Source organism: Lissotriton helveticus, chromosome 12 (assembly GCF_964261635.1).
Source record: "Lissotriton helveticus chromosome 12, aLisHel1.1, whole genome shotgun sequence".
NCBI lineage: Eukaryota > Metazoa > Chordata > Amphibia > Caudata > Salamandridae > Lissotriton > Lissotriton helveticus.
Window position 1 is genome coordinate 798,044,894 of NC_136073.1, and position 12,395 is coordinate 798,057,288.

Consider the following 12,395-nt stretch of genomic DNA (forward strand, 5'->3'; position numbering starts at 1 on the left):
TCCCCAGCCTCGGCTGGCAATGGTAGGATTAAGAAAGAACAAAAAAATGGTTTTATTATCATTTTATTTTATAGTGGGGTGACGCTCCTCCGCCATAACGGAGGAGCCGCCCCTGGACTTTGGGCTCATCACTTTTTCTTTCGGTGCATTAAAATGTAAGTCTCTTTAATGTAATTGTATAAAAACTAGCTGCACGAAGGAGTGTGTAGCACAGTGTAGTAACACAGTTATTGTTATCGGGTCTCACATGGATCTCGTGTTCTACACCGGTCTGTGTACAGCACATCAGTTCCTGGGGGTCCTGCTAAAATATAAACGCTCTCTGTAAAACGTTTGCTGCTCTTTGGAGCAAGGGTAGGTCTGTAACAAAGTACTTATAAATATTGTATATAAAGGAACTCTCTCTGCTATGTCCTCTGCACAGAATCACCAAATTCTCCAGATGGCGAGTGTCATTTGCCTGCTGGTGCCTCTTGAGCTCCCGCACAATCACAGTTCACATATGTCCATGAGCCCAGTCATAATGCTGAGCCCTCCACCATCCTTTACTCAGGATGAGCAGTAAAGTTATTCTGCTGAATCCATAGAGTTGGATCTTTCAACCTTGTCTCTCGAGGGCTCAAAATTCAGCTATGTTACGAATACCCAACATCTGGCGTTCAGAGAACCCGCCAGATGTTTAACGACCAGGGATAAGCCCTGACATTCCAGCCATGTCCAGAGACACAGGGCCCCTTGGCAAAGGGTCCAGCGCCCCAGCCCATTCCTTTCCGTGTCCTAGCCCATAAGAATAGGGATCAGGCTTCGGCCAGAAAGGCACTGCTGCAGTTGGCGCCAGAGTCTGTGTCGGACTACGCCCCTCCAGCTCTGTGCTGGAACCAGGAATATAAATGAGTACGGTGCCAAGAGCAAGGCCTTGAGACAGGTGCCAGGGAAGGTCGAGATGGCACGACCGGCACTGATCTGGATCCATCTGTGGATCCCCGGGGCCCGATTGACGCTGGAGCTGCCGGCATGCGTACAGTTGGGGACCATCTAAAACCTGTGTGGCTCGAAGGCGCACCAGGGATTTCAGGTCACCCAAAAATGACTTGCATAGCCTAATAAAATTCTCCCAATTAGACGAGAATCGCTCTGGCTCCCAGAAACTCGGGGAGGCATGGAAATGACCCAGCAGATGGCTCAACCATGGAGCCAGGACTTGAGTGATGACGCTCTCTCATCTCTCAGCCAACGGACGAGGTGAAGTCAAAGCACGCTTCAACTTCTTGTGGGAGCAGAACTTACCCGAGTGGCACGATGAGGGGCTCGGACTTTGCAGCCATCTTCTCGATTGGGATCTGGATTGTTGCGACAATGCATGTTGAGCTGCCAAGTCCTTGAGGGATTGCTCCCTCAAGACCTTCCGGTGCATGATGCAATGGAGCATGTCTTAAGGTCATGCTCGAGTCACCATTGGCAGTCAGGGTGGGGGTCCGTCACAAAGCTGTGACAGGTGCCACAGGGCTTGAAGCTGGCCTCTGATGACATTCCTGCCACACAGAAGGAAAAAAACCTTTGAAAAAAGGTAGTCAAGCATTGACTGAGGGGTAGCTCTTACTGGATCTGCGCTGACTGGTGCAGAAAGAAATTACGTCAGCGTGCTGGGTTGGCGCCTGTATGAGCACCGTGCATGTCACTTTCGATGGGGACGACTCCATATAGAGCTCAACAACACCACATACCAACGTGCAGGGGTACTGCTCAAGAAAATTTTTCTGATCCAGTCCAATGCCTGGGGATAATTCTTAGGTAAGGAATCTGCGGTTAAAAGTCAAAGATTGAAGGGGATATTTGCAACAAAAAGGTGTCAACTGATAATCCTTTTTTAATGAGATCTGCAGAATTGTGACATGGTGCTCAGTGCATATCTCCACAAACCTTAACAGTTCTGACACATAATGGTGACTGCAATCATAAAATATGTGTTTAATATGTCACCACTCATTTGATCAATATGTTTTTGTAAAAACATTCATATACTTATATGCAAATAATCTAGAAGGACCCCCCAAACAAAACATTATTCTCTTTAAGAAAAACCAGGGTGGACCAACCATCCCCAGTTTAGAACATTATCAAACTTCTTTCTTGATCAGACAGGAAGCCCATTGGTTCTTAAAGAACAAGGTCATCTCTCCACTGTATACGAATGTGAAAAGTGAAAAATGCACCTTCTCACAAGTGCACACTGCCCAATTCTTAAAGCTGTTCAATTCTCATTGACCTTCTATTTCCTGACTCAGTGAACAAGTGTTACTATGCCTTAAAAGAAAGAGGACTGGAAAGATTACTATTCCTCGTTTTGCATCACTCTGGAAAAAAAACTATTTGGGGCCTTGGCTCACACTGTAGCGCACAGATTAGTGATGTAGGTTCTTTAGGCGCACTGTGCATCTTCTTCGAACAAAACAACACGGATTAACATTACTTTTTATAACTTCATAAAACTGAAGATGGGCATTTCTAAAACCGGATCAGTGCATGATTCCCCAGACATCATTCTGTCGTGAAATAGTTAAGAAAATGTCAATTAGTAGTATACCAAGCCCTTTAACAAACCCATGGCAAAACAAATTAAGGAGATAATACGTACTTAGCAACAGGCTATGGAAGTCCAAAAGGTAAATACCTTGATTTTTATTTTGATCAATTTACTTGCATCTCACAAAAATGTACTACAATATATCTGGGGACCACACGTTAGTAGAACACACATGTAGAAGTTAGCAGATCTCACGGAGAGGAGCTTAGAAGAAGAGCCACACTTTCAGGTTTCTCCAGAGTCCAGGTGCAACTTTTCTTTACATATTTCATCAGGGAGGTTGTTCCACATGCTAAGCCTTATAACAGAAATCTCCTTTCGACACATAAACGATATTCAGATTGTGGAACAATCGGCAGCTTAAAATCAGTAAATCATAGAAGTGTACCAGGCACCTATTTAGAAAGGTTTATATTTTGATTCCAAGGAGGTGTTCCGTGCACACTTTTGTGTACCAGGGACATAATCTTGAAGCCAATTCTGACCTCCAGGGGTGACCCATGGATAGATTTTATGCAGATGTAAAACTTAGTCTAATTTAGCAAGGCTGTACTGTCCATATCGGGTGTTTCCCCGGGTGGCTGGAAGAGTGGAGGTTGCTGTTTTGATACTGAGGGCCATTTTTGTAGCAGTGCAGCAGTTTTGAAAGCACCCTCTGCAGAGTTCCTTGCATATCCATAAGAGTTTTCAGGCAACAATAAAAGTGTCAAGATAACTCTGGTGATTAATGTACCTGTTGGAGAGAGATGGGAGTTTTGTTTAGTTGCAGTTTTGTCTCATCTAAAGTAGTACAGATCGCAGAACAGTATTTTATATGCATAGCTTGGTGAGTTACTGCTTTTGTCACAGAGACCCTTTTGTTACTGTGCAGTTCGTAAGCTACAGTCACGGTCTACCACAATGAGCTATGAACTGCCACCAAAGAGCTTCTTACAAACTACATGGTACAGGTTAGAAAGTTATTCCCCCCCCCCCCACCCCAAGTATTTCATCACCCTAATGTTGCTTACAAGGGTTTGGTTGTGTAGAAATAAATTCATATTATTAAAGCCAACCCTAACCACTGTGTTACGTTATGAATGCTGGGTGTGTGCTTCTCCACATGAAACACTTTAACAAAGTGCCTACTAGTATGGGTGACATGTACATCCTACACCTTGTATTTCCCTTTGTCTTTGTAACATTTTCTATACACTGATTTATACACATTATTCACTGTCTCTGTATTTGTGTGATGTAAAGTGTTCTGACACACTACACTGGCATGAGTGAAATACATGTTAGAGAGGGGCTATGGAGAGATGAGAGGCACTGTTGGAGGATGATATGAGAGAATCATTGAAGAGCTCCAATAAAGATAATTGTATCCTGGTGCACAGCAAGGTCACCATTTTCCATGCTTTAAAAACGAATACAATTGAATATATAATGAAAAATGTGTTGTAGAATGCACCATTTTTGCCCACATTTTCTTGTCAGGAGAAGCCTACTAAACCCTCCTTGTGGTGGTCACTCGCTCACTATACAACGTACAGGGGATGGTCTGGCAAAGTTTGCCAGAGTGCTTTGGGTTCCAAGTCCGACCCTGATTTTGAGGAGTCCATGGGAATCACTGGAAACAAACACGGCAGTCAGAATTAAAAATCATAATATCACCACCAGTTACTCAGACTAGATTTGTGATCACTCACAAGGAGCTTGGAATCTATGTAAATTGCATACATTAAAACTGATCCCATACACCTGCTGGTACTACAGGGGAAAATGGGGGTCCTGCACATCTGACTTATTATTGTAAATTCAGCTCTTTATTTGGTCAAAAATGTCTAAGGGAATTTACTTGGTCAGGAACATAAAACTTATGCTAACCCCAGTCGGGAAGGATCTGAGAACCTCTGACATCCCAGACCTAGGGTTCCAAACTCTATGGATATACTTATGCTGGATGCAGTACTTCACGTGGCAGTAATGCCTGGAACAATTCAGTGAAAGCTGATTTAAAGGTTAAAAATTCCACTGGCTTATTAACAGAGGCCAGTTCTAAATTCTGATGATGGCTTCTTAGATATTTTATCTCTAAACAATCTCTTTACCATTGCAGAACTCAACAATATGTATCATAACTGCATAATGATTTATTATATAATATATATAAACTTCATGGTCAGAAAAACTGTTTAAATGGAGAGCCTTTGAGACCGATTCACAAAAGGATTTATGATTATGGGAATAGTATTACAGTGGACTCTTTCACAAACTCTTACATGCCGTTGACCCCAAAACATCCAATTCCCCATTAGTAAAAGTGTAATATATTTTTACAAAAGGCGGAGGGAGCACACTGCCTGGCATTTCAGCACACAAATCGCCCAGATGCATTGTGGTAAATTCAGTGCACAATAACATTCACTTTGGTTTAAAGTCTTCAGTTTTTATCATTGTTGGTGCAGCCAGTGCTGGGTATTTTTAGACCTGTTTCAGGATATTTGTAGAGTAACAAGTTACATTTTGGGGCACTGGCAATGCTGTTCAGTCTTCTCATGTTTCTGTACCCCTCGCAGAGCACTGGGGCGTCCTAGAGCTCGTCAGCCCAACAACTCAACAAGGAGCCAGTCACAAACTGGAGAAGAAGCACACTGCCTGACATACCAGCACACAATCACCCAGATGCATTGTGGTAAATGCAGTGCATGATAACATTAACTTTAGTTGAAATTCTTTAACAAGCACTGCGCGAACGGTGTACTAATATGCCATGCAGTGTGCTCCCTCCACCCTTTAACAATCTATTTCTACTAATTGTGTATGATTGTCCCTGGTATTCCAATTTTATTCCCATAGATGTTTTGGGTCAAATTCACAGGGGCATGGAAGGGCACATGAAAGAGTGCCACAGGAGTACTCCTTTGCATGCTCCAAAATTCCTTTTATGAGTAGGCCTCTTTATTTCTAATCCATGTCCTCTAGGTAATGGTTGTATGACACGCATTTCTAAACCACGTGTGTCTCTACAATGCAGCCCGAACAACGAATGCGTCTGAATCATGCCTTCTTTTACCACGCATGCCTTTATCACGCAATTTAGTGGTAAACGCATGATTGGTAAAGGGATGTGTGGTAAATATCACACCCCTGCCCCTCCGCCCTGAGCCAAAAAAACCTGGCACCAGCCCTATAAAGAACCCAAGCCCTAAAAACGACCCCATCCCTAAAAACCTAAAACTACCTGACCCCACTCCCCTGAACCCTAAACCACCGCCCCTCCCCTGGCCCTAAAAACTACCCCCAGCCCAAAAACGACCCCTTGTACCTGTCCATGTCGAGCTTTCTAGCCCTACGCTTCATGTTCCTGTTCTTGCCCATCCTGACATCTAGACCACGTACTGCCTTAACCACGCATGTGCGTGATTGTGTTTGCAGGGAAACAGCATGCGTGTCTTTGCTCGTGTTGTAAAGGCCGTTTCCCCTAGGTACTTAACCATGATACTCCCTGCAAAGCATATGATTCTAAAATAAATGAATTCTGTAAACATATAAGTTACTTACCTGTGGCTCAGGTTTTGCACTTGATGTCAGTTATTGATACACATGAGTCATGTCGTACATAGAGGGAAAATCATGGAAGGAGCGAACCTTATGTAATAGCTTCACATGGCAGTATAACGTCTTTTCAGATATTGCTGAGTGAAGATGGATTCTGTGGTTTGAGTGTGCTTTCATCAATAGATGTTTACACTCTCCTTCAGTCCGAGCCACAGCACTCAAAATGTTTCTACCATTCACAAATGTGACACATATCCTGTCCGCCATATTACAAGTGCATTATTATATCCTATGGCCCTTGAAATCGGGTGGGAAGGATACCCATCACATTTGTGAATAGCATCCCATCCGCTAGGTCAAAATCAGGCCCAAAATCACCAAGAGAATGCCAAACGTGCATGAAACACAGGCACTGAACTCACACTAATCTTACAGGTAAATAATGCAAGTCTAAGAACTGAGCAATAAACATCATTCTTTGTGCTTTCCAACTTTTCTACTGAGCATCATGTTTGGGTCTTTCATCATTAATGAAGTTTCTTTTTCTGCAGATGAGAACTGCAAGGACAAGCATCAGAACTGCCCTTTGGTGGTGCAAGCTCGGCTTTGTGTGTATTCCTACTACAAGACATCGTGCTGCGCCTCTTGCACCCGTGCCTTGGAGAGACCGCCGACCCCGCCCAGCCAATAGCAAACTACAGTCCTAAGAGTCGCACATGCTCACCAATAGGAAAACAGCCTCCATGTGGAGTCGCGGTTACTAAAGGCGGCTCAGGATCCTGGCAGACGTGTGCTCACCAATAACATTTTAACTTACTGGGAGGCATGCACATTTACAATAGCTGGATGGTCGCTTGAAGAAAGTTCAGTTATAGCAGCACACCCACATGGGAGACGCTTGATAATGAAAGCTGCGCAATGACGTTGACGCAAGTGTGCGGCGTACGTTACAAAGCCTCCTGGGAGATGTGCACATCCAACAATAAGCACATTATTTAGTGTGGATTGCACACTTTGAACAGCAGCCTTACCGCCATCTGGATGACATGTAGAAAATGATATCCGTGCAGCCTTCGAAGAGGTGCATGATTTTAACAATGGCCGCACACCTTCTGTGTAATGCTTGTGTTGAACGCCAGCCACACATTTTACTGCGTAATCCACTCAGTCAACATTTATGATTTTTATTTCTGCCTTAAACCAAAACTTGTATTTATTGAATCTTCAGTGTGTAGGTGTGCCATTGTTCGCTTCACTGAATTCTGGTGGTCACAGGGTTGCTGAACGTGCTCCAAGACATATAGATAGCTAAAGAAACAAATTCTCCAGACTCCTCTCAGAAATCTTTGCAGAAGAAGTTTGAACTCCAGCTCACCCGCTTGTATGTCTGCTCACGCACCCTTGTCGTTCGATGTTTCAAACAATGCTCTGGTGTATGTTGAGCGCAGTAGATGTAGGGTCTGCTTGGGCATTCTTTTCAATCCTTCAAGTTTGCTACACTTTACACCTAATACATCAATAGGAGGGAAAAAAGAACTTGGTTCTGTTTGAATTCCCAGAAGGCAGATCCCTGGGTTATGATTGGACAACTATCAACAAAGCCTCTTGTATTCTAATTGGTTCACCAAGAGCTGACACCGTGCACTTTTATTGGAAGACCAGTGGCTCTGTATTCAAAATGGATGACTAAGGCTGAAGCTAGGATATCTCACTGTCTCATAAGGACCCAAAGCACTGTTTTTTAACCCACCTATGTGAACAGAGTGCCAGAAGGCTGTTTGGTGCTGTCATTCTCCCCCAGCACTGGGATTATCTTTAATTTGTTTTTAACATTTTATGCTAAAGTCGTGGTCAGAAATCGTGTCATTACTTTTTGTTACCAGGTGCACATACATATATGGTGCTGTACTCTCCTCCGACCAATTACATTCTCAAAGGGCGCTATATGCACTATATCAGGCGTCAGTGTTCACTTTTACATACTTGCTGCTCTCTACAAACCGCTTGCATGGTCAGGTTGTGTCCGGCACACAGCTCGCTGCATACTATCCTGAGCAAGGGTGTGCAGACAGAGATGTCCTACAGCACAGAGTTGTTAACTACACTCAAGAGAAAGGGCTTTAATACAGGAATAAAAAATCTGAGGTATTGATTGATTACATGCTATGGACTCACCGGACCTGTAGGAAGTGTTGGGGCAAGTTCCTTTTATTGCAAGTTTGTACAACACAACGTTTGCTTGAGCACCAACTTCCCTTCCTGCATAAGCCCCATGGCTTCTATTAAGCTACTTACTAACCATGGGGCAGATTTGCAAGCCCCTTGCGCCACTTTTGTGTAATTTTTCCCATGTTAAAAATGACAGAAAAGTGGCTTATAAATCTGCCTCTTAGGGTTCATGTGGATATGGCCCGACGTCAATAAGGCACCCGCTCATGCTAGTACACTGTAATATCTTGGGCCATAGTTGCACAAATTGTTTCTAGAAAAGTCTCCCTTTGGAGACATAAAATGGAGCTGTCCTATTACAATGGCAATCTATTGCTTCTCACTGTAGCTGGACCAGTATTTGCAGCGCAATCCGTGGAGCCTCTATACGTCATTACCACAGCCAGTATTACGTCAGTATTATTGCAGCCTCCCGTCCAGTGTCGCCTCCCTCCCCTATAATCCATAGACATTGCTGCTTCAACATGGCTGTGCTTACCCCATGGGTCCCACAAACACTGTACAGCAAGTGAAGCATAGAAGTACTCTGCAAAAGAGGGGAGGGGTCATTTCCGCCCTGTAGATGTGCAGAGGGTGATACCACCTTTCCACCTGTGGTGGGGGCAATACCTGTTGGGACCACGCCAGATGTGCAATACCCACCTATCCAGTTGTGTGCCGTTCAAAACATGCAGGTCCTGTGATCCTGCAAAAGAAGGGCCAAGCAGCTGTATTGATTTAGTTTATTGACATCATAATGGCTTCTATGTTTTCTTTTCTTTTTTTGCTGTTTTATACAGCACAAACTAGGCCCAAGGGCACTGGAGTGCTTTACATGAGAACCAGTTTTCACTACACTAGGTCAGATTATTATTCATATGTCATCATCATCATCATAAATAACTTTATTCGATTCGAAAAGAATCATAAAAGTATACATTTTTTCTTTTTGACATCCAAATTTACAAATGGTATTTCATATCCAAAGGTTCAGACACGCAAAACACAGAGTATCAAGAGCACAATATGTCAATAAACCTTCAATGGTGGGGACTGATGGGCTTAAAGGATTTGTAATTAGCAATCCAGTCCCTCTTTCCCTCATCCTCAATACTTTATGTTTACTCCGCGCCACAGTACATCAGTTTAGTCCTTCACCGCTTCCATTTTCAATATGTAAACGCTAAAGAGACATGCGGTGCCTGAAGTGCCAAGATTATATTGCAAGAAGATTGTACCTGTTTTTGTATGTAAATTTTATTTATTTTTACAAAATATAATTTGATATTTTTAACTTTCTTTAAAAAAAAATCCGTTTTATGTTGACTGTAAAAATATTAAAATATGTTTTCCTTGTAAGAACGTTTTCTGTGAAATAGCTGAAAAATTTGCTTATGCAATTTGTGCCATTTCTTTTTATCGTGCCGCAGTATGCTAGAGATTAGTTTTCGGGCCTTCTCCCAAACATACCCATTTCTAAACCTTCAGACCAAGATCACACATCACATCTATTCACCATGAAAGGAAGGAACACTGAAACATACACCACACCATGAGGCGTTCTTTTTATGTGATTGGTGCCCATTTCTTATAATAATAATAATCCACATTTGTAAAGCGCACAATCACCCGTAAGGGTCTCTAGGCGCTGGGGGCCGTCGGGAAGATTAAGCAAGCTATTGCCCAGAGTCACATGGTGCTGGGCTAACCTGCCGCCGGAGCCGGGGATCGAACCCTGATCCCCAGATTCCAGCGTCAGTCGCCCTGGCCGCGGCGCCACACCTCTCCCTTATGAAGCAATGCTTTATTGAAATGCATCCTTGATTCTCTCACTCCACCACCCTCCAGCTGATTATCAATCCTGTCCTTACGCAAACTTCCCCCATGCCCTAAATCACACACTTACCGCGAAGAGTCCAACCTAAATCCCTAAATCTGGCAAACTACTGGCCTTTGCTTCTCCGTAACTCTGGGCAACCACAGAACCAAGTGAACAGTGCTACCAACACAAAATTGTTCTTTTTTTGCCTTGGTAACTACACTCCACACCACTGACCAGGCGCGTCAGATGTTTTTGAGGGGCCTGGGTCAAAAACTTCAGGGAGACCTCTCATAGGTCGAGCACCTAATTGTATGTTTTGAAAAAGTCCCCTAAAGAAAGAGAAAAGAGAGTAGATTCAGCATCTGGCGCTATCATGCGGTATTAGCTGTTAGCTCCCCCGTCATTAACAAACAGGGAAAGCTTTCCTTTAAATCTATCTGTAGAAAGAATATGTGGCGCAGAAAAAGGACAGGGCCTTAGATAATTTTATCATGCAGGATTAACAGCACTGTCAATATCAGCACTATTACTGGAAAATAGATATTGCTGTCAATCAATCAATCAGAGCACTTATAAAGCGCACTACTCACCAGTGAGGGTCTCAAGGCGCTGGGTTAGGGTGCTACTACTGCTCGAACAGCCAGGTCTTGAGTAGCCTCCTGAAGGTAAGTAGGTCCTCGGTCTGCCGCCGGCAGATGGGGAGGGTGTTCCAGGACTTTGCGGCGAGGTGGGAGAACGATCTGCCGCCGGTGGTCGCTCTTCGGATGCTGGGGATGGTTGCGAATGCAAGGTTGGCGGAGCGGAGTTGGCGGGTCAGGGTGAAGATGGTGAGCCGTCTGTTGAGGTATGCCGGTCCGGTTTTGTGGAGTGCCTTGTGTGCATGGGTGAGGAGCGTCAAGGTGATCCTCTTGTTGACGGGGAGCCAGTGCAGGTTTCTTAGGTGGGGTGTGATGTGGCTGTGGCGAGGGATGTCGAGGATCAGGCGTGCAGAGGCGTTCTGTATACGTTGTAGTAGTTTCAGTAGTTTAGCTGAGGTTCCTGCGTAGAGGACGTTTCCTTAGTCCAGTCTGCTGCTCACGAGGGCTTGGGTAACCGTTCTTCTCGTTTCGATGGGGATTCATTTGTAGATCTTGCAGAGCATGCGGAGGGTGTTGAAGCAGGAGGATGAGACGGCGTTGACTTGCTTGGTCATGGAGAGTGTGGAGTCGAGGATGAACCCCAGGTTGCGTGCGTGGTCGTGGTGCTCCCAGGGAGGTCAGCCACCAGGAGTTGTACCAGGCTCAGGGGGTGGAGCCAAGGATGAGGACCTCCGTCTTGTCAGAGTTCAGCTTCAGGCGGCTGTTCTTCATCCATTCGGCGACGGCCTTCATTCCTTCGTGGAGGTTGGTTTTGGCGATGACGGGGTCCTTGGTGAGGGAGAGGGGCAGCTGGGTGTCGTCGGCGTAGGAGATGATGTTGAGGTTGTGCAGTCGGTCTACGTGGGCGAGAGGTGCCATGTTGACGTTGAACAGTGTCGGGCTGAGGGAGCATCCTTCGGGTACGCCACAGATGATAATAATAATAATCTGCCCTGAGTCCGCGCTAGTAAGTTTCAGTCATAAGCGCTACGAGGCCTCCGGGTAGATAGCGCTATACAAGTGTAATTTAATAATAAGATGATCTCTGAGGTTTTGGATTGGAAAAGCGGGAGGCGGGGACACTCTGGGTTCTGTCAGAGAGGAAGGAGGTGGTCCATTCCAGAGCCTTGTTACGGATCCCAGCATTGTGGAGGCGGGTGCGTATGGTGCGGTGGCAAACTGTGTCGAAGGCGGTTGAGAGGTCTAGGAGGATGAGGGCCGCGGGTTCATATTTGTCCAGCAGGGCCCTGATGTCGTTGGTGGCGGTGATGAGGGCGGTTTCGGTACTGCGGTTGCTGCAGAAACTGGACTGGGGATGGGTCCAAGATGTTCTCTCGAGGTGGTGGGTCAGTTGTCTGTTGACGATCTTCTCAATGATCTTTGCCGGGAACGGGAGCAGGGAGATGGGCCGGACATTCTTGAGGTCTCTCGGATCCGCCTTGGGTTTCTTGATTAGGGCGTTGATCTCGGCGTGCTTCCAGCTCTCTGGGAAGGATGCGGTCTCAAAGGAGGTATTGATTACCTTGCGGAGATGAGGTGCGAAGGTGGCACTGGCTTTGTTGAAGATGTGGTGCGGGCAAGGGTCTGACGGAGTGGATGGTGCTCAAGATTTTGATGGTGT

The 12,395-nt window shown here is 45.1% G+C and overlaps 1 protein-coding gene across 1 annotated transcript in view; it reads left to right on the top strand.

The window, feature by feature from the left end:
• ADAMTSL4 (ADAMTS like 4) overlaps positions 1 to 10,032 on the top strand; it is a 334,744-nt gene extending 324,712 nt beyond the window's left edge. Inside the window, 1 exon segment of the mRNA XM_078668902.1 lies at positions 6,679 to 10,032. Coding sequence (XP_078525028.1) covers positions 6,679 to 6,818 — 140 coding nt within the window. The 3' untranslated portion in view covers positions 6,819 to 10,032.
• Positions 10,033 to 12,395: the final 2,363 nt, after the last annotated feature.